This window comes from Taeniopygia guttata, chromosome 5 (genome assembly GCF_048771995.1).
Source record: "Taeniopygia guttata chromosome 5, bTaeGut7.mat, whole genome shotgun sequence".
Taxonomy (NCBI): Eukaryota; Metazoa; Chordata; class Aves; order Passeriformes; family Estrildidae; genus Taeniopygia; species Taeniopygia guttata.
Window position 1 is genome coordinate 56,596,558 of NC_133030.1, and position 20,743 is coordinate 56,617,300.

Below are 20,743 nucleotides of genomic sequence, written 5' to 3' on the forward strand. Positions count from 1 at the left end.
TGTGTCTGCTTTCCTGTACTAAGTGGAATATGGGGAAATATGGGACAACTACTATAATGAAGTATGTCTGCACTTGTTATTCTGGAGAGAGGATCTCGTGAGTGAAGTGGTGATTGCAGCTGCCTTGGCCGAAGAAGCCACAAAGAAATTGAGTTTAAAATCTCTGTTGACAGAAGGAAAAGGGACAGCAAAATTTCAACTCTGAACAGGAGGAGAGCTGACTTCAGGTTGTTTAGGGAACTAGTAAGTAAAGTCTCCCGGGAAAATGTTTTTGTATTTGAGGGGAGTGTCCGGCTCTGCTCTGCACTGGGGCAGCCTTGCCCGGGGTCTGATGAGCAGTTTTGGGTGCCACAATTAAAAAAAAAAGCATAGAGAGCCTCCAAAGGAGGCCACAGGGATGATGAAGGGTCCGGAGGAGAAGCTGTACGAGCAGTGGCTGAAGTTGCTTGGTCTGTCCAGCCTGGAGGAGACTGAGGGGAGAGCTCAGTGTGGCCCTCAAATGCTCACGAGGGGAAGCAGAGGGGCAGGTGCTGATCTCTTCACTCTTGTGGCCAGTGACAGGACCTGAGAAATGGCTGGAGCTCAGTCATGAGGGGTTTAGGATAGATGTTAGGAAAAGATTTTTCACCCAAAGGGTATTTGAACACTGGGACAGACTCCCCAGGGCAGCGGTCACAGCCCCAGGCCTGACAGAGTTCAAGACACCTTTGGACAATGTTGTCATGAAAATGGTGGAGTCTTGGAGTGTCCTATGCAGGGCCAGGAGTGAGATTCAAGGATCCTGACAGGTTCCTTCCAAATCAACACATTCTATGATTCAACTCGAGATTATAATGAGTGAAAAGTCTCAATTACACTTATGTTAAGGAACTGCGCTGTCATTAAGCATCCACCTCAGGAGACAGTGAAGTACATGAAAACTTTTGCAAATTTAACCTGGGATTTTCATAATCAGAAATGTCAGTAACTCACACTACTCAAGTTATTATTCATAGAGTGAGTTTATTGTGAATTAAGAATACAGACAGTGTTTTAATGGTACATGTGAAGGCTGTCACATATGCACTCTGGTTTTCATTGTGCACTTGAGAGAAGCATTAATATAAACAGAGGAGCAAATAATTATATACACCTCCTTTCCCAGAAAATCTCTGAAGCAATTCCACCAGTGTGGCAGATCATTCTAAGCATTTAACTATCCCATAAGTATATACATTAAATTTTTTTATCCACATTTGAATAATATTCTTTGTAAGCATGTTTTATTCTGGTATCTTACAAACATGATTTAGTTACATGTTTTTTGGTCTTGAAATTATTCTGTTGGTTTTTGCTGTTTTGTTTTGTTTTTTTTTTTAATTATTTTAAGGCTAAATATGACCTGCCACAATAATAAAAAATGAGAAGAGAGGAAAAGGTAAAGTATTAGACTCTCTACACTAATATTTAACTTTTATTTTATATTTTAAAATGTTTGTGGAATATACATACTACCTTAGCTGAAATAAAGAAAAAACATTTTAATAACAAAGTAAAAGTAGATCAGAAAGTTCCAAAATCTAAACAGGTAAGTATAGTTCTCATAGTACTTGTTTAGAGCCCATTCTGGAAATAATCTGTAATATAAATATAACTGAATTGTTTTGAGAACCCTTTTTAACAATTCTTTTGGTATCCTTGAGCCTTTCAATGATTTACTTTCATGGTTCTGGTATCTACTCACACTTTGCTAAAACTATGGGCTCATCTGCACGTGTCATAATTGTTGCCATTGGGGTAGATATGAGGAAATTATTTTTATTAGTGTACAATCTAGTACTTCCATGTACTTGAAAATTTTAACGTAGTAAATTCTGTTCAAGTGTTTTCATGAATACCAACCTTGGGTTTTAATTTTCAGTTAGTAGAAAATTAGGAAAACATTCTCTTCTGTGGGTGATTTTGTTTTCATTGAGGATTGAGAAAATACCACCTTCATTTGGTTGTATCTCCAAAAATATTAGATTTACTGTCTTTTTCTTCCTCCAACAAGATTAGTTCAGTTCTTGCTGAAGATGTCACAATAGATGAGGACCCGTCAGTTTCAGCTTTTTCACCCTCTCCTATTTCTTTAGGTGATAAGCTTTCTTGTGCATCAAAAAACACATCTGGCTTATCTGTTGGGCTATCTTCATCTGAGAGTCTCCCCTCTTTATGACCCAACTCTTCTTTGTCAACAGACTTAGCCTTTTTGGAGGGAGATGTGAAACCAAGCTTGGGAAGTCTAAACCATCCAGTTTTTTCACCCTGCTTAGAGGAATCATCTGATGTTTCAGCAGGTTTCACATCTTCTGGAACTGATTTTTTTATTTCTGCTTTTGAATCTGTGCTTGCTTCATCCCCAGAAGATGAAAAGCCAATATTTGGAAGCCAAAATTTAAATCTTCCAGGAGATCTTTTACTATCGGTCTTTTCTTTCTCATTGGTTATGTCTTTTTCTTCACCTTCCACTGCTTCAACTACATCTTCATCTTCAGAGAGAGGAGCTGCAGTTATTCCCTCTGGTGATTTATCAGGAAAACTCTCTTCAAGTTTACTGGAACCCTTTACTTCAGCAGATGTTTTTAACTTGGACAAACTTAATTTTCCTCTAGATTCTTCAGACTCACAGTGTGGTTTGTCAGATAGTTTAAGCTCAGTTCTCTGTGCTGCTACTCCAAAACTTTCAGCTGTAGGTTTTCTCACTGATGCATCTCCTGTTGGAGATGGCTGCTGGACCAGCATGTCTAAATCACTGTGTGATTCAGGCAACTTGGCCTTGAGCAATGAGAATCCCAAAGCAGCAGTTTTGACCTCTGCTGACAGAATCTCTGATTCTTTCAGTATTTCAGTGGTGTAAATCTCACACCGCTCAATAGCAACATGTTCAGGTTCTACTTTTTCACTTACTTCTTGGCCCTCTATATAAGACCAATGAATGTCTTGCCCTGCACTTGAAAGGGAGGACTCAATGGTAGCTGTCATTTGTGCTGTTTTAATGTCAGGTTCAGTCAGCATTAAAATTTTGCTTTTTGCTTTTTGAATACCCCCCTCTACGGCTCCTGGTGTTTCTTCAGGGATAGCAGAGCTTGCTTGCAGTTGCACTATTTCAATGTCAGTACTAGATCCCTTTGGATCTGTTACAACTTTTGACAGCAAAACATCAGCTTCAATTGGGGGAGTTCTGAAAGTGAATCTTGGTATTTTTAGTTTAGGAATTCTTACACTTACTTCTGGGACACCTTGTATTTGGTCCACTGTTCCCCCTGTTATACTGGCAGATGCTTCTATATGATCTGGACTTTTCAGGCCAATCGATCCTTCTGGTTTTTGTAACTGCATTTCTGCTGTGCCTCTTTCACTTTTAGGTGCTGAATCAGCTTCTGACTTTGGCAAATCAGTATCATCTTCAAAACCCTTGATTTCAGAACGCAACATTCCAAATCTTGGAATCTTAAACTTGTATGCTTTAATTTTACTTATTTCTGCTCTGTCTTCTACTTGCACTTCCACTCCTGCAGACACATCCTTTTCAACACTTTTCACTTGAAATTTCATTTCAGGATCTACTCCAGTAATTTTAACATCTGTCTTTACTGTTGGAACTTCTACCTTTAGATCTTCTAGTTTAGCAGTAACGTAAGTACCATCTTCCAATCCTTTTGTTGCAGACCATTCACATGTAGTCCTTTTTAATTTACTTTCTTCACTGTCTTTTCCAATGATATTCACCTCACCCTTTATCTTTCCTTTTTTAATTGCTGCCTCTTTATTTTGAGAATCTAGCTCTTCCTTTGGAAGACTAACATTTATTTTCATCTGTGTTGCATCCAGAGCAATTTCAGCTGATGATGGTTTGCATTCTACCCCTGATGTCTCTAATTTCATGGAACTTTCTACCATTTGGACATTTATATCCTGTGATTTGCCTTTATGCTCTGGAAATGTCAGAGTACACGTAGGAAACCTATTTGTTGCACTCTTGTCCTTGTCAGTGTCTGAACTTGGGAATGATTTAGACAATTCTGCTGCAGACACTGTGATTTCTGAAGTATGTCCTTCAGCAATGCGCTTAACTACATCTGCGTAACTTTCAGTTTTTTGAATACTCACTCTACTATCTGTTCTTTCTGTGGATAATGAAATATCTCCTTCAATCTTTGGCAAGCTAACATTATAACTCTTCACAGAATCTCCTAATTTTTGAATCCCTTCTTTTCCTATAGTAATTTCAGCAACTGCATGTGGTAATGAGAAGGTATTTTCAGGAACACTTGCTTCAGTTTGTACTTTAGCAGAAGGAGTACTTGCGTGAGCTTTTTCCATACTTCTTTCTATATCAGCATCACTTTTTTTTTCCTTTAAGGATGACCTGCCAAATGCAGGTATTCTGAATTTAGGCATTTTAAACCATCCCTGATGTTCTTCGGTCTGAACTTCTTCAGCTTTTATTTCATGTTCTTTTAGTTGGATTTCCTTCTCCCCAAGACTCTCAATCACTCCCTCTGTTTTTGGTTTAGGCACTGACTGGGTGCTTATGTCTACCTTTGCATCTTCAATGCCACCTGTCAGAGTTTGGGGTGTTTTTATCTTACCATCAACTATTCCAGGATCTGACATATCAGATGTAAGTTCTGATGCTGGAACTCCCACAGCAATGTCAGCAATTTCGTTTGTTGTTCTTAGTTGGGGTAGCTCAGTTTCTATTTTTGGAGAGCTGATCTCTGTCACTGGGACTTTCCCTTTTGTTTGGGAGATTCCAAACTTTGTCTTCTGGAATTTGGGCATTTTAGTCTTCCCTTCAGGACCTTCCAATTTCACTTTTCTTCCATCCACAACTGATGAGGTTTCTGTTAACATATCAGGGCTTTTCAAATCAACTGAAGCTTCTCCTTTGGGGGGCTTAGTACCTGTTTTTTTAATATTACCTTCATTGGTAGAACTTACTTTTAAGTCAACCTGTTGAACACTCCCCTCTGAGGGAGTCAAAGATGCATCAATCTTTCCTGAGCTGACTGTTATTTCAGTTTCAGAGGCTTCAGTTTCTACTCTGGAAAAGTTCAGAGTGTGGACTGTAGTGTCAGCCAGATTTATGCTGATTTGTGCCCCTTCTTTAATCCCTTCAGGATGACTTTTTTCTATATCATGTATCTTAATTGAATCATCACCCTCTATTTCTCTTTTAGGAAGAGTAGCATCAGCTTCAACTCTTGGTGAATGAGACTGAGATTTTGGAACCTTGATCTTGGAGAGTGAAATTTTAGGCATGACAAATTGAGGCTTTTTAACGGGGCTTTTTTGTTCAACTTTTCCTGCAGATATTTCCATATCAAGGTCTGGCCCACTACCTTGATCATCAATTGTAGTATCTTTTACTTCTGTGTCTATTCTGCTTGACATGACAGCAAGTTTTTGGTCTTCCAAATTTGCTCCAGAATCAGATTTAACGCTTGCTTCCTTCTTTGGTGACCAACTGAAGGATGGAAGTTTGAATTTGGGCATTTTAAAATGTCCTTCTTTCTCTTCTCCATCTCCATCTTGCTTTATTTCCCCTTTGATCTTTACTGCTGCATCTGAGTCCTGAATATCACTGTCTGTTTTTCGAATAGGAATGTCAGCTGATGGGAGGTGAACATCAGCCTCTGATGTCTTACTGTCAGTTTTGGTAATTTTGGCTTCAGGGCTGTAAGTCCCCATTTCTGTGCCACATTCCACCTTCAAGTTGGGTGCTTCAATAGCTATGTCAGATATTTCTACTGTTGCTTTTAGTTGGGGAACCTTTACTTCTGATTTGGATTGGCCAACATCCTTTTCTGACCCTTTCCCTTTAGAAAGTGCAATTCCTACTTTTGGCATTTGGAATTTAGACATTTTTGTTTTCCCTTCAGAACCTTCAGCTTTTATCTCTACATCACCCACAGCAATTTCACTTGATGTTCCTTCAACACTTATGTCAGGACTCTTCACCTCAAGAGAACCTTTAGGTATCATCTTAGTATCTGAGGTGGAGAGGCTGACATTAGCAGCAGCTGCTTTCAGTGTCAGCTCATCTCCTTCACAGGTAGGAACTTTGACCTCACCTGCAGACATGCTAATATCCATCTCTATTTTGGGAGCTTTGCCTTCTGGTTTGGAAAATTCCAAAGTTGGGACTGTAACTTTAGGCACTTTTATGCCCAGTTCTGCCCCTTCTCCACTACTTCCCTTCTCAGATTTCAGAACAGAAACACCTTCTATTTCTTGTTTGGGTCCAGAAACATCAGTTTCCAGTACAGGCAGAGAGACCTGCACTTTCTGACCCTTAATTTTAGGGAATGAGATCTTTGGCATGGTAAATTGAGACTTCTTGGTTTTGGCCTTTTCACCATCTTTTTCTGTTGCATCGAATTCTGCATGAAGGTATTGATTCTCAGGAGTAGGAAAAGTTAATTCAGATCCCATGTCACCAGATAAGGTAGACAAAGTGGGTCCTTCCAGATGCTCCTCAACATGAGAAGGAGCAATAGCTTCTTTCTTTGGTGACCACCGAAATGAAGGCAGTTTGAATTTTGATGATTTAAATTTGTTTTCTTTTTCCTCAGTATCCTTTTCTCCTGTAACTACTTCCTGTTCTGCCTTGCACTCCAAATCTGGGCCATGAATTTCTGTTTCTAAGTTTGGCAAGGTAACCTCCATGGATGAGAGATTTGGATCCATTGCTGGTGCATCCAGAACAACTTCAAGTGAAGGCTTATGCAACTTTACACCAAGTTGGGCATCAGAGATATGAGCTGGTTTTTCAATATCAGGATCAGTCATATCAGATGTTAACCTTCCCTTAGAAATTTCAGATTCCATGCTGGAACAAATGTCACTTTCAGATGCTTTTCCCTTAGAACGAATTCTGAATTTAGGTTTTCGGAATTTAGGAATTTTAACTGTGACCTCTGTGTCAGCCAAAGGTATTTCAGCAGATGTGGTTTTGCCCTCTAGCTTAATACTTCCTTGCTCCTCAGAACCATCTTCACATAAAATTTCAAAATCTGAAAAATTTTCATCAGCAAGAGATGCTATTTTTGATTCTGATTCTGTTGAATTAATTTGGTATTTAGTAAGAGTAATATCCCCCTTTTGTAATGAGGACTCCAGATCAATTTTAGATGAAGTCACATCAGATTTTTTAGAGAAACCAATGCTAGGAATTCTGAATTTGGTACTTTTAGATACACTCTCTACCTTAATGTCAGGAAAAGGTTTAGGTTCAATACTTTCGGAAGGAACAGAAGTTTCCTCTGTTAAAGAATAACAAAGAGTTTCTGAAACAGAAACATCACATCCAGATTGGCTTTGTGCATGAGGTTTGAAACTTTTGGAAAGAGAAATTTTAGGCATTCTAAATACAGAAGTTTTAGATTTACTTAATTCTCCCTCTTTAAAAATAGAAGAATCAAGGGAAACATCAGAACAGGGAACTTGGATCTCAGAGTCAGAAAACGTCATGTCCACATCAGCCATTCCTGATGGTACCGTCACTTGAGGCTCCTGGAGGCCGACATCCACTTCAGCGGCCACAGTGGCCTTGGCCTCTTTGCTGCTGGACCAGCCAAAGGAAGGCATGCCGAACTTGGGCATCTTGAACTTGCCCTCCTTGGCCTTGCTGGCCTCCTTCTCTGGGCCTTTGGCTTCTCCTTCAAGGCTAAGGGTGGCCTCAGGTGCCTGCAGGTCAACGCTGGCCTGTGGAAGGGTGATGTCATCGGAAGGCAGGCTGATGTCCACCTTGGGAGCTTTGATGTCAGCTTTGGGCATTTTGAGGGAGGGCTTCTCCAGATTCAAGCCGCTGCCCTCCCCTGAAGCCGTCACTGGGGTGGATGGGAGGTCGACCTCTGCTCTGGGCAAACTGACCTCGGCTGTGGGACCCTCGGCCTTGGGGGAGGACGCTGTGAATTTGGGCTTGTCAAACTTGGGCATCTTGAGCTTGCCTTTCAGACCTGAGCCTTCCAGCTCGAGCTTGCCTTCAGCTGAGGGTGCATTGAGGTCTATGTCAGATGTCTGGATATCGAGGGAGCCTTCGACAGAGGGCAATGTAATGTCAGGGGCCGTGATCGTGATGTCGGTGTCAGCAGCCTTGAGCTCAGCCTGTGGGAGGCTGACGTCTGTATCTAGTTTCGGAGATTTGATGGTGGGCTTGGCAAAGACCACGCTGGGCACCTTGACTTTGGGCATGTGTATTTTCATGCCGCTACCCTCAGCTTTGCCAGCGGCCATCTCCAGGCTGGCTTCGGCCTCGGAGCCCTGCAGGGCGACTTCGCCCTCCTGGCCTTTGGGCAGCGACACCTCGGCCTTGGGCAGGCTGACCTGTGCTTGGGGAGCTTTGACTTTGGGCAGCTTGACGCTGGGCGTCTTAACATCAGGCATCTTGAATCGGCCTTTCTCACTCTCTGCTGCAACTGTGGCCATCTCGACAGTCACCTCCACACTGGGCGCTTGGATATCGGCTGTGGGCAGGGTCACCTCCACTTCGGTGGCTCCTGAGGGCACCGTCACTTGAGGCTCCTGGAGGCTGACATCCACTCCAGCAGCCACAGTGCCCTTGGTGTCCCTGCTGCTGGACCAGCCAAAGGAAGGCATGCCAAACTTGGGCATCTTGAACTTGCCCTCCTTGGCCTTGCCGGCCTCCTTCTCTGGGACTTTGGCTTCTCCTTCAAGGCTAAGGGTGGCCTCAGGTGCCTGCAGGTCGACGCTGGCCTGTGGAAGGGTAATGTCGATGGAGGGCAGGCTGATGTCCACCTTGGGAGCTTTGATGTCAGCTTTGGGCATTTTGAGGGAGGACTTCTCCAGATTGAAGCCGCTGCCATCCGCTGAGGCTGTCATAGTGGTGGAGGGGAGGTCGACCTCTGCACTGGGCAAACTGACCTCGGCTGTGGGACCCTCAGCCTTGGGGGAGGACGCTGTGAATTTGGGCTTGTCAAACTTGGGCATCTTGAGCTTGCCTTTCAGACCTGAGCCTTCCAGTTCGAGCTTGCCTTCACCTGAGGGCTCTTTGAGGCCTATGTCAGATGTCTGGATATCGAGGGAGCCTTCGACAGACGGCAATGTAATATCAGGGGCCGTGATGGTGATGTCGGTGTCAGCCGCCTTGAGCTCAGCCTGTGGGAGGCTGACATCTGTATCTAGTTTGGGAGATTTGATGGTGGGCTTGGCAAAGACCACGCTGGGCACCTTGACTTTGGGCATGTGTATTTTCATGCTACTGCCCTCAGCTTTGCCAGCGGCCACCTCCGGGCTGGCTTCAGCCTTGGGGCCCTGCAGGGTGACTTCACCCTCCTGGCCTTTGGGCAGAGAAACCTCAGCCTGTGGCAGGCTGACCTGTGCTTGGGGAGCTTTGACTTTGGGCAGCTTGATGCTGGGCATCTTGACATCAGGCATCTTGAATCGGCTTTTCTCACCCTCTGCTGCAACTGTGGCTGACTCGACGGTCACCTCCACACTGGGCGCTTGGATATCGGCTGTGGGCAGGCTCACCTCCACTTCGGTGGCTCCTGAGGGCACCGTCACTTGAGGCTCCTGGAGGCTGATTTCCATCTCACCGGCTACAGTGCCCTTGGTGTCCCTGCTGCTGGACCAGCCAAAGGAAGGCATGCCGAACTTGGGCATCTTGAACTTGCCCTCCTTGGCCTTGCCAGCCTCCTTCTCTGGGACTTTGACTTCTCCTTCAAGGCTAAGGGTGGCCACAGGTGCCTGCAGGTCGATGCTGGCCTGTGGAAGGGTAATGTCAGGGGAGGGCAGGCTGATGTCCACCTTGGGAGCTTTGATGTCAGCTTTGGGCATCTTGATGGAGGGCTTCTCCAGATTCAAGCCGCTGCCATCCACTGTGGCTGTTACGGTGGTAGAGGGAAGGTCGACCTCTGCGCTGGGCAAACTGACCTCGCCTGTGGGACCCTCGGCCTTGGGGGACGACGCTGTGAATTTGGGCTTGTCAAACTTGGGCATCTTGAGCTTGCCTTTCAGACCTGAGCCTTCCAGCTTGAGTTTTCCTTCACCTGAGGGCGTTTTGAGGTCTATGTCAGATGTCTGGATATCGAGGGAGCCTTCGACAGAGGGCAACGTAATGTCAGAGGCCGTGATGGTGATGTCGGTGTCAGCAGCCTTGATCTCAGCACTTGGGAGGCTGACATCTGTATCTAGTTTGGGAGATTTAATGGTTGGCTTGGATAAGACCACGCTGGGCACCTTGACTTTGGGCATGTGTATTTTCATGCTACTGCCCTCAGCTTTGCCAGCAGCCACCTCCAGACTGGCTTCGGCCTCGGGGCTCTGCAGGGCGACCTCTCCCTCTTGGCCTTTGGGCAGCGACACCTCGGCCTTGGGCAGGCTGACCTGTGCTTGGGGAGCTTTGACTTTGGGCAGCTTGATGCTGGGCGTCTTAACATCAGGCATCTTGAATCGGCCTTTCTCACCCTCTGCTGCAACTGTGGCCGTCTCGACAGTCACCTCCACACTGGGCGCTTGGATATCGGCTGTGGGCAGGGTCACCTCCACTTCGGTGGCTCCTGAGGGCATTGTCACTTGAGGCTCCTGGAGGCTGACATCCACTTCAGCAGCCACAGTGCCCTTGGTGTCCCTGCTGCTGGACCAGCCAAAGGAAGGCATGCCAAACTTGGGCATCTTGAACTTGCCCTCTTTGGCCTTGCCAGCCTCCTTCTCTGGGCCTTTCGCTTCTCCTTCACGGCTAAGGGTGGCCTCTGGCGCCTGCAGGTCGACGCTGGCCTGTGGAAGCGTGACGTCAACAGAAGGCAGGCTGATGTCCACCTTGGGAGCTTTGATGTCAGCTTTGGGCATCTTGATGGAGGACTTCTCCAGATTCAAGGCGCTTCCCTCCACTGCGGCCGTCACAGTGGTGGAGGGGAGGTCGATCTCTGCACTGGGCAAACTGACCTCGGCTGTGGGACCCTTGGCCTTGGGGGAGGACGCTGTGAATTTGGTCTTGTCAAACTTGGGCATCTTGAGCTTGCCTTTCAGACCTGAGCCTTCCAGCTCCAGCTTGATTTCACCTGAGGGCTCTTTGAGGCCTATGTCAGATGTCTGGATATCGAGGGAGCCTTCGACAGACGGCAATGTAATATCAGGGGCCGTGATGGTGATGTCGGTGTCAGCCGCCTTGAGCTCAGCCTGTGGGAGGCTGACGTCTGCATCTAATTTGGGAGACTTGATGGTCGGCTTGGAGAAGACCACGCTGGGCACCTTGACTTTGGGCATGTGTATTTTCATGCTGCCGCCCTCATCTTTGCCAGCGGCCACCTCCAGGCTGGCTTTGGCCTCGGGGCTCTGCAGGGCGACTTCACCCTCCTGGCCTTTAGGCACTGACACCCCGGCCTTGGGCAGGCTGACCTGTGCTTGGGGAGCTTTGACTTTGGGCAGCTTGACGCTGGGCATCTTAACATCAGGCATCTTGAATCGGCCTTTCTCACCCTCTGCTGCAACTGTGGCAGACTCAACAGTCACCTCCACACTGGGCGCTTGGATATCGGCTGTGGGCAGGGTCACCTCCACTTCGGTGGCTCCTGAGGGCACCATCACTTGAGGCTCCGGGAGGCTGACATCCACTCCAGCAGCCACAGTGGCCTTGGTGTCCCTGCTGCTGGACCAGCCAAAGGAAGGCATGCCGAACTTGGGCATCTTGAACTTGCCCTCCTTGGCCTTGCCGGCCTCCTTCTCTGGGACTTTGGCTTCTCCTTCAAGGCTAAGGTTGGCCTCAGGTGCCTGCAGGTCGATGCTGGCCTGTGGAAGGGTAATGTCGATGGAGGGCAGGCTGATGTCCACCTTGGGAGCTTTGATGTCAGCTTTGGGCATTTTGAGGGAGGGCTTCTCCAGATTCAAGCCGCTGGCATCCGCTTTGGCTGTTACAGTGGTGGAGGGCAGGTCGACCTCTGCACTTGGCAAACTGACCTCGGCTGTGGGACCCTTGGCCTTGGGGGAGGACGCTGTGAATTTGGGCTTGTCAAACTTGGGCATCGTGAGCTTGCCTTTCAGACCTGAGCCTTCCAGCTCGAGCTTTCCTTCTCCTGAGGGCACTTTGAGGTCTATGTTGGATGTCTGGATATCGAGGGAGCCTTCGACAGAGGGCAACGTAATGTCAGGGGCCGTGATGGTGATGTCGGTGTCAGCAGCCTTGATCTCAGCACTTGGGAGGCTGACATCTGTATCTAGTTTGGGAGATTTAATGGTTGGCTTGGAAAAGACCAAGCTGGGCACCTTGACTTTCGGCATGTGTTTTTTCATGCCGCCACCCTCAGCTTTGCCAGCAGCCACCTCCAGGCTGGGTTTGGCCTCGGGGCTCTGCAGGGCGACTTCGCCCTCCTGGCCTTTGGGCAGCGACACCTCGGCCTTGGGCAAGCTGACCTGTTCTTGGGGAGCTTTGACTTTGGGCAGCTTGACGCTGGGCGTCTTAACATCAGGCATCTTAACATCAGGCATCTTCAATCGGCCTTTCTCACCCTCTGCTGCAACTGTGGCCGTCTCGACGGTCATCTCCACACTGGGCGCTTGGATATCGGCTGTGGGCAGGGTCAGCTCCACTTCGGTGGCTCCTGAAGGCACCGTCACTTGAGGCTCCTGGATGCTGATGTCCACTTCAGCAGCCACAGTGTCCTTGGTGTCCCTGCTGCTGGACCAGCCAAAGGAAGGCATGCCGAACTTGGGCATCTTGAACTTGCCCTCCTTGGCCTTGCCAGCCTCCTTCTCTGGGCCTTTGGCTTCTCCTTCAAGGCTAAGGGTGGCCTCAGGTGCCTGCAGGTCGATCCTGGCCTGTGGAAGGGTGATGTCATCGGAAGGCAGGCTGATGTCCACCTTGGGAGCTTTGATGTCAGCTTTGGGCATCTTGAGGGAGGGCTTCTCCAGCTTCAAGCCGCTGCCATCCGCCCCGGCCGTTACGGTGGTAGAGGGAAGGTCGACCTCTGCACTGGGCAAACTGACCTCGGCTGTGGGACCCTTGGCCTTGGGGGAGGACGCTGTGAATTTGGGCTTGTCAAACTTGGGCATCTTGAGCTTGCCTTTCAGACCTGAGCCTTCCAGCTCGAGCTTGATTTCACCTGAGGGCGCTTTGAGGTCTATGTCAGATGTCTGGATGTCAAGGGAGCCTTCGACAGAGGGCAATGTAATGTCAGGGGCCGTGATGGTGATGTCGGTGTCAGCAGCCTTGATCTCAGCCTGTGGGAGGCTGACGTCTGTATCTAGTTTGGGAGATTTGATGGTGGGCTTGGCAAAGACCACGCTGGGCACCTTGACTTTGGGCATGTGTATTTTCATGCCGCCACCCTCAGCTTTGCCAGCGGCCACCTCCAGGCTGCCTTCGGCCTCGGGGCCCTGCTGGGCAACTTCACCCTCCTGGCCTTTGGGCAGCGACACCTCGGCCTTGGGCAGGCTGACCTGTGCTTGGGGAGCTTTGACTTTGGGCAGCTTGACGCTGGGCATCTTGACATCAGGAATCTTGAATCGGCCTTTCTCACCCTCTGCTGCAACTGTGGCCGTCTCGACAGTCACCTCCACACTGGGCGCTTGGATATCGGCTGTGGGCAGGCTCACCTCCACTTCGGTGGCTCCTGAGGGCATTGTCACTTGAGGCTCCTGGAGGCTGATGTCCACTTCAGCAGCCACAGTGCCCTTGGTGTCCCTGCTGCTGGACCAGCCAAAGGAAGGCATGCCGAACTTGGGCATCTTGAACTTGCCCTCCTTGGCCTTACCAGCCTCCTTCTCTGGGACTTTGGCTTCTCCTTCAAGGCTAAGGGTGGCCTCGGGCACCTGCACGTCAACGCTGGCCTGTGGAAGCGTGACGTCAACAGAAGGCAGGCTGATGTCCACCTTGGGAGCTTTGATGTCAGCTTTGGGCATCTTGAGGGAGGGCTTCTCCAGATTCAAGCCGCTGCCATCCGCTGTGGCTGTTACAGTGGTAGAGGGAAGGTCGACCTCTGCACTGGGCAAACTGACCTCGGCTGTGGGACCCTCGGCCTTGGGGGACGACGCTGTGAATTTGGGCTTGTCAAACTTGGGCATCTTGAGCTTGCCTTTCAGACCTGAGCCTTCCAGCTTGAGTTTTCCTTCACCTGAGGGCGCTTTGAGGTCTATGTCAGATGTCTGGATGTCGAGGGAGCCTTCGACAGAGGGCAACGTAATGTCAGGGGCCGTGACGGTGATGTCGGTGTCAGCAGCCTTGATCTCAGCACTTGGGAGGCTGACATCTGTATCTAGTTTGGGAGATTTAATGGTTGGCTTGGATAAGACCACGCTGGGCACCTTGACTTTGGGCATGTGTATTTTCATACTACTGCCCTCAGCTTTGCCAGCGGCCACCTCCAGGCTGGCTTCGGCCTCGGGGCTCTGCAGGGCGACTTCACCCTCTTGGCCTTTAGGCAGCGACACCTCGGCCTTGGGCAGGCTGACCTGTGCCTGGGGAGCTTTGACTTTGGGCAGCTTGATGCTGGGCATCTTGACATCAGGCATCTTGAATTGGCCTTTCTCACCCTCTGCTGCAACTGTGGCCGTCTCGACAGTCACCTCCACACTGGGCGCTTGGATATCGGCTGTGGGCAGGCTCACCTCCACTTCGGTGGCTCCTGAGGGCACCGTCACTTGAGGCTCCTGGATGCTGACATCCACTTCAGCAGCCACAGTGTCCTTGGTGTCCCTGTTGCTTGACCAGCCAAAGGAAGGCATGCCGAACTTGGGCATCTTGAACTTGCCCTCCTTGGCCTTGCCAGCCTCCTTCTCTGGGCCTTTGGCTTCTCCTTCAAGGCTAAGGGTGGCCTCAGGTGCCTGCAGGTCGATGCTGGCCTTTGGAAGGGTAATGTCAGGGGAGGGCAGGCTGATGTCCACCTTGGGAGCTTTGATGTCAGCTTTGGGCATTTTGAGGGAGGGCTTCTCCAGATTCAAGCCGCTGCCATCCGCCCTGGCCGTTACGGTGGTAGAGGGAAGGTCGACCTCTGCGCTGGGCAAACTGACCTCGGCTGTGGGACCCTTGGCCTTGGGGGAGGACGCTGTGAATTTGGGCTTGTCAAACTTGGGCATCTTGAGCTTGCCTTTCAGACCTGAGCCTTCCAGCTTGAGTTTTCCTTCACCTGAGGGCACTTTGAGGTCTATGTCAGATGTCTGGATATCGAGGGAGCCTTCGACAGAGGGCAACGTAATGTCAGGGGCCGTGATGGTGATGTCGGTGTCAGCAGCCTTTATCTCAGCCTGTGGGAGGCTGACATCTGTATCTAATTTGGGAGATTTAATGGTTGGCTTGGATAAGACCACACTGGGCACCTTGACTTTGGGCATGTGTATTTTCATGCCGCCACCCTCAGCTTTGCCAGCGGCCACCTCCAGGCTGGCTTCGGCCTCGGGGCCCTGCAGGGCAACTTCACCCTCCTGGCCTTTGGGCAGCGACACCTCGGCCTTGGGCAGGCTGACCTGTGCTTGGGGAGCTTTGACTTTGGGCAGCTTGACGCTGGGCATCTTGACATCAGGAATCTTGAATCGGCCTTTCTCACCCTCTGCTGCAACTGTGGCCGTCTCGACAGTCACCTCCACACTGGGCGCTTGGATATCGGCTGTGGGCAGGCTCACCTCCACTTCGGTGGTTCCTGAGGGCATTGTCACTTGAGGCTCCTGGAGGCTGATGTCCACTTCAGCAGCCACAGTGCCCTTGGTGTCCCTGCTGCTGGACCAGCCAAAGGAAGGCATGCCGAACTTGGGCATCTTGAACTTGCCCTCCTTGGCCTTGCCGGCCTCCTTCTCTGGGACTTTGGCTTCTCCTTCAAGGCTAAGGGTGGCCTCGGGCACCTGCACGTCAACGCTGGCCTGTGGAAGCGTGACGTCAACAGAAGGCAGACTGATGTCCACCTTGGGAGCTTTGATGTCAGCTTTGGGCATTTTGAGGGAGGGCTTCTCCATATTCAAGCCGCTGCCATCCGCTGTGGCTGTTACGGTGGTAGAGGGAAGGTCGACCTCTGCACTGGGCAAACTGACCTCGGCTGTGGGACCCTCGGCCTTGGGGGACGACGCTGTGAATTTGGGCTTGTCAAACTTGGGCATCTTGAGCTTGCCTTTCAGACCTGAGCCTTCCAGCTCGAGCTTGATTTCACCTGAGGGCGCTTTAAAGTCTATGTCAGATGTCTGGATGTCGAGGGAGCCTTCGACAGAGGGCAACGTAATGTCAGGGGCCGTGATGGTGATGTCGGTGTCAGCAGCCTTGATCTCAGCACTTGGGAGGCTGACCTCTGTATCTAGTTTCGGAGATTTAATGGTTGGCTTGGATAAGACCACGCTGGGCACCTTGACTTTGGGCTTGTGTATTTTCATGCCGCCACCCTCAGCCTTGCCAGCGGCCAATTCCAGGCTGGCTTCGGCCTCGGGGCCCTGCAGGGCGACTTCACCCTCCTGGCCTTTGGGCACCGACACCTCGGCCTTGGGCAGGCTGACCTGTGCTTGGGGAGCTTTGACTTTGGGCAGATTGATGCTGGGCATCTTAACATCAGGCATCTTGAATCGGCCTTTCTCACTCTCTGCTGCAACTGTGGCAGACTCGACAGTCACCTCCACACTGGGTGCTTGGATATCGGCTGTGGGCAGGCTCACCTCCACTTCGGTGGCTCCTGAGGGCACCATCACTTGAGGCTCCTGGATGCTGATGTCCACTTCAGCAGCCACAGTGGCCTTGGTGTCCCTGCTGCTGGACCAGCCAAAGGAAGGCATGCCAAACTTGGGCATCTTGAACTTGCCCTCCTTGGCCTTGCCGGCCTCCTTCTCTGGGCCTTTGGCTTCTCCTTCAAGGCTAAGGGTGGCCTCAGGTGCCTGCAGGTCGATGCTGGCCTGTGGAAGGGTGATGTCGATGGAGGGCAGGCTGATGTCCACCTTGGGAGCTTTGATGTCAGCTTTGGGCATTTTGAGGGAGGGCTTCTCCAGATTCAAGCTGCTGCCATCCGCCCCGGCCGTTACGGTGGTAGAGGGAAGGTCGACCTCTGCACTGGGCAAACTGACCTTGGCTGTGGGACCCTTGGCCTTGGGGGAGGATGCTGTGAATTTGGGCTTGTCAAACATGGGCATCTTGAGCTTGCCTTTCAGACCTGAGCCTTCCAGCTCGAGCTTGATTTCACCTGAGGGCGCTTTGAGGTCTATGTCAGATGTCTGGATATCGAGGGAGCCTTCAACAGAGGGCAATGTAATGCCAGGGGCCGTGATGGTGATGTCGGTGTCAGCAGCCTTGATCTCAGCCTGTGGGAGGCTGACGTCTGTATCTAGTTTCGGAGATTTGATGGTGGGCTTGGCAAAGACCACGCTGGGCACCTTGACTTTGGGCATGTGTATTTTCATGCCGCCACCCTCAGCTTTGCCAGCAGCCACCTCCAGACTGGCTTCGGCCACGGGGCCCTGCAGGGTGACTTCGCCCTCCTGGCCTTTGGGCAGCGACACCTCGGCCTTGGGCAGGCTGACCTGTGCTTGGGGAGCTTTGACTTTGGGCAGCTTGACGCTGGGCATCTTGACATCAGGCATCTTGAATCGGCCTTTCTCACCCTCTGCTGCAACTGTGGCCGTCTCGACAGTCACCTCCACACTGGGCGCTTGGATATTGGCTGTGGGCAGGCTCACCTCCACTTCGGTGGCTCCTGAGGGCATTGTCACTTGAGGCTCCTGGAGGCTGATGTCCACTTCAGCAGCCACAGTGCCCTTTGTGTCCCTGCTGCTGGACCAGCCAAAGGAAGGCATGTCGAACTTGGGCATCTTGAACTTGCCCTCCTTGGCCTTGCCAGCCTCCTTCTCTGGGCCTTTGGCTTCTCCTTCAAGGCTAAGGGTGGCCTCGGGCACCTGCACGTCAACGCTGGCCTGTGGAAGCGTGACGTCAACAGAAGGCAGGCTGATGTCCACCTTGGGAGCTTTGATGTCAGCTTTGGGCATCTTGAGGGAGGGCTTCTCCAGATTGAATCCGCTGTCATCCGCTGAGGCTTTCACGGTGGTGGAGGGGAGGTCGACCTCTGCACTTGGCAAACTGACCTCAGCTGTGGGACCCTCGGCCTTGGGGGAGGACGCTGTGAATTTGGGCTTGTCAAACTTGGGCATCTTGAGCTTGCCTTTCAGACCCGAGCCTTCCAGCTCGAGCTTGATTTCACCTGAGGGCCCTTTGAGGTCTCTGTCACGTGTCTGGATATCAAGGGAGCGTTCGACAGAGGGCAGGGCAATGTCAGGGGCCGTGATGGTGATGTTGGTGTCAGCGGCCTTGAGCTCAGCACTTGGGAGGCTGACATCTGCACTCAGTTTGGGAGACGTGACGGTGGGCTTGGCAAAGACCATGCTGGGCACCTTGACTTTGGGCATGTGTATTTTCATGCCAGCCTCCTCAGCTTTTCCTGAGGATACCTCCATGCTGGCTTCGGCCTCGGGGCCCTGCAGCGCGACTTCGCCCTCCTGGCCTTTGGGCAGTGACACCTCGGCCTTGGGCAGGCTGACCTGTGCCTGGGGAGCTTTGACTTTGGGCAGCTTGACGCTGGGCATCTTAACATCAGGCATCTTGAATCGGCCTTTCTCACCCTCTGCTGCAACTGTATCTGACTCCACTGTCACCTCCACACTGGGCGCTTGGATATCGGCTGTGGGCAGGCTCACCTCCACTTCGGTGGCTCCTGAGGGCACCGTCACTTGAGGCTCCTGGAGGCTGACATCCACTCCAGCAGCCACAGTGCCCTTGGTGTCCCTGCTGCTGGACCAGCCAAAGGAAGGCATGCCGAACTTGGGCATCTTGAACTTGCCCTCCTTGGCCTTGCCAGCCTCCTTCTCTGGGCCTTTGGCTTCTCCTTCAAGGCTAAGGGTGGCCTCAGGCACCTGCAGGTCAACGCTGGCCTGTGGAAGGGTGATGTCGATGGAGGGCAGGCTGATGTCCACCTTGGGAGATTTGATGTCAGATGTTGCAATTTCTGAAATTTCATTTTTTGTTTTTGTATTTAAGTCCTTAGTTCGTACTGGAATATCTGTTTTTGAAACCCGTATTTTTTCCTTTGTGTCTTCAATTTTAGTTTCTATTTGCAAAGATTTTATAGTTGTCTCTTTCGGACTCGGCAATTGCCCTTCACGGTTTTTCTTTATGTTGTTTTCATCTCTTGTTCCTATGGATATTCCTATATGCATTTCAGAACTTGGAACCCGAATTTCTCCTGGTGGTTCACTTACCTGAAGGCCTCCTGCATTTTCCAGTGTTTGCTCTTTTACTTCCTTTTCACTTATCTGTGTTTCAGGTTGGGTTGTTTCTTCCTTAGTAGTTGACCAGGTAAATGTCGGGAATTTCAGCTTTGGCAGTCTGAATTTGCTTTCTTTCCCCTCCACATCTTTTTCTCCTTTCTTCATTTCAATTTCTATGTTTACGGCTTTTTCATTTGTAGGCATGGCTTTATCCTCCATCCATTCCTTATTTACACTATCTTCTTTGTCCTCTCTGCTTTCTTCTCTTGTTATTTTCATGTCAGTTTTAGGTGCTTTGGCCAGTTTGAATGATGGCATTTTTAATTTTGAAGTAGATATATCTGATTCTGCATCTGGCATGAGAGTTTTCACATTGAAATTCCTGCTCTCCTCTAAAGTCATATCAGCTGTTTTTTCTGGTACTGAATGTGGAACGACACTTCCCTGTTGGGTAGTGTCAGTCTCTGTCTCTTTTTTTTGGGGCACTGAAATTCCATAATTTATTTTCTGAATGTTTAGTATTTGTGTGTCTTCTTCTGCCTGTTTATCTCCTGTTCCCAATGTGTCAGATGTCTGTAATTCTGCTTTAGCAGTGCCAATTTCTAGGCCTTTTACATGTACATATCCTTTAGTATTGTGACCCGTTAAGTCTATGTTAATTCCACTTTCTCCATCTCTTTTATCTGCTGCTCCCTTCTGTTTCTTTTTTCGGGATTTTGATGAAGCTTGTGGTGATTTTTTAGTTGGGCTTACTTTCAGATGAGCTGCTTCTAAACTGGCCCTTGGTATCTCTGTTGTTATGTCTGGTACTTCAGGTACACTAAAATTTGATGTTGCTTCCTTGTCTTTTTCTTTTTCAACGCTTATTTCAACTTCAGGGCATTGTTTTACATGAGATGCAATACCATTTTTCATCTCTTTTAAGTCTTTTGTTAAAGCTTCATGTCCCTCCCCTGTTTTCATTTCATAAGCAGGAGATGTGGTATATTCAACAGTTAAGATTTCAGGATTTTCCAAGCTTATATCATCTTTATGTATTTTTTCTTTTTCAGAGATCAGTGTCGTTCTTATTTCTTTTTTTTGCTTCTCTTGTGGTTCTGGTCTGGACCTATGCATTCTGAATCCAATGCTAGGGAACTTCAGCTTCCTTTGGCTTGCTTTTTTCTCTTTGGTATGAACCTCTTGTGGAAATTGAGACTCTGTGTCCGTGCTTGTAGGGGAAATATCCTGCACAGCAGGCTCATATGCATCTGATGTACTATGAGATCTTCTGTGCCTCAATATCTTTTTATTTTTGATTGACTGAAATTTTGGCCATGATAATCTATCTTTTTTAGGTCTTTTACTTCTTCCTACCCTTTGGCTTACAATTAATGTTTCCCTGTCTTCCTCTGAAATGGCTTTTCCTGAAACAATCAGTGTTTCTTCAGGAATGCTCTCACTGAGTTCTTTTTCCTAAAAGAACAAATAGTAATCAGAAGATTAGAAGTAACCTAAATATAAGCGCAACAGAAAATAAAAATCATACCATAAAACATGT

The 20,743-nt window shown here is 49.3% G+C and overlaps 1 protein-coding gene across 3 annotated transcripts in view; it reads right to left on the reverse strand.

The window, feature by feature from the left end:
- Positions 1–982: 982 nt before the first annotated feature.
- AHNAK2 (AHNAK nucleoprotein 2) overlaps positions 983–20,743 on the reverse strand; it is a 72,101-nt gene continuing 52,340 nt past the window's right edge. For all 3 annotated transcript variants that reach the window (XM_030275110.4, XM_072930486.1, XM_030275111.4), the window contains exon 7: positions 983–20,658. In XM_030275110.4, the coding sequence (XP_030130970.4) occupies positions 1,975–20,658 (18,684 nt within the window). In that variant the 3' untranslated portion in view covers positions 983–1,974. The remainder of the gene's footprint in view (positions 20,659–20,743) is intronic.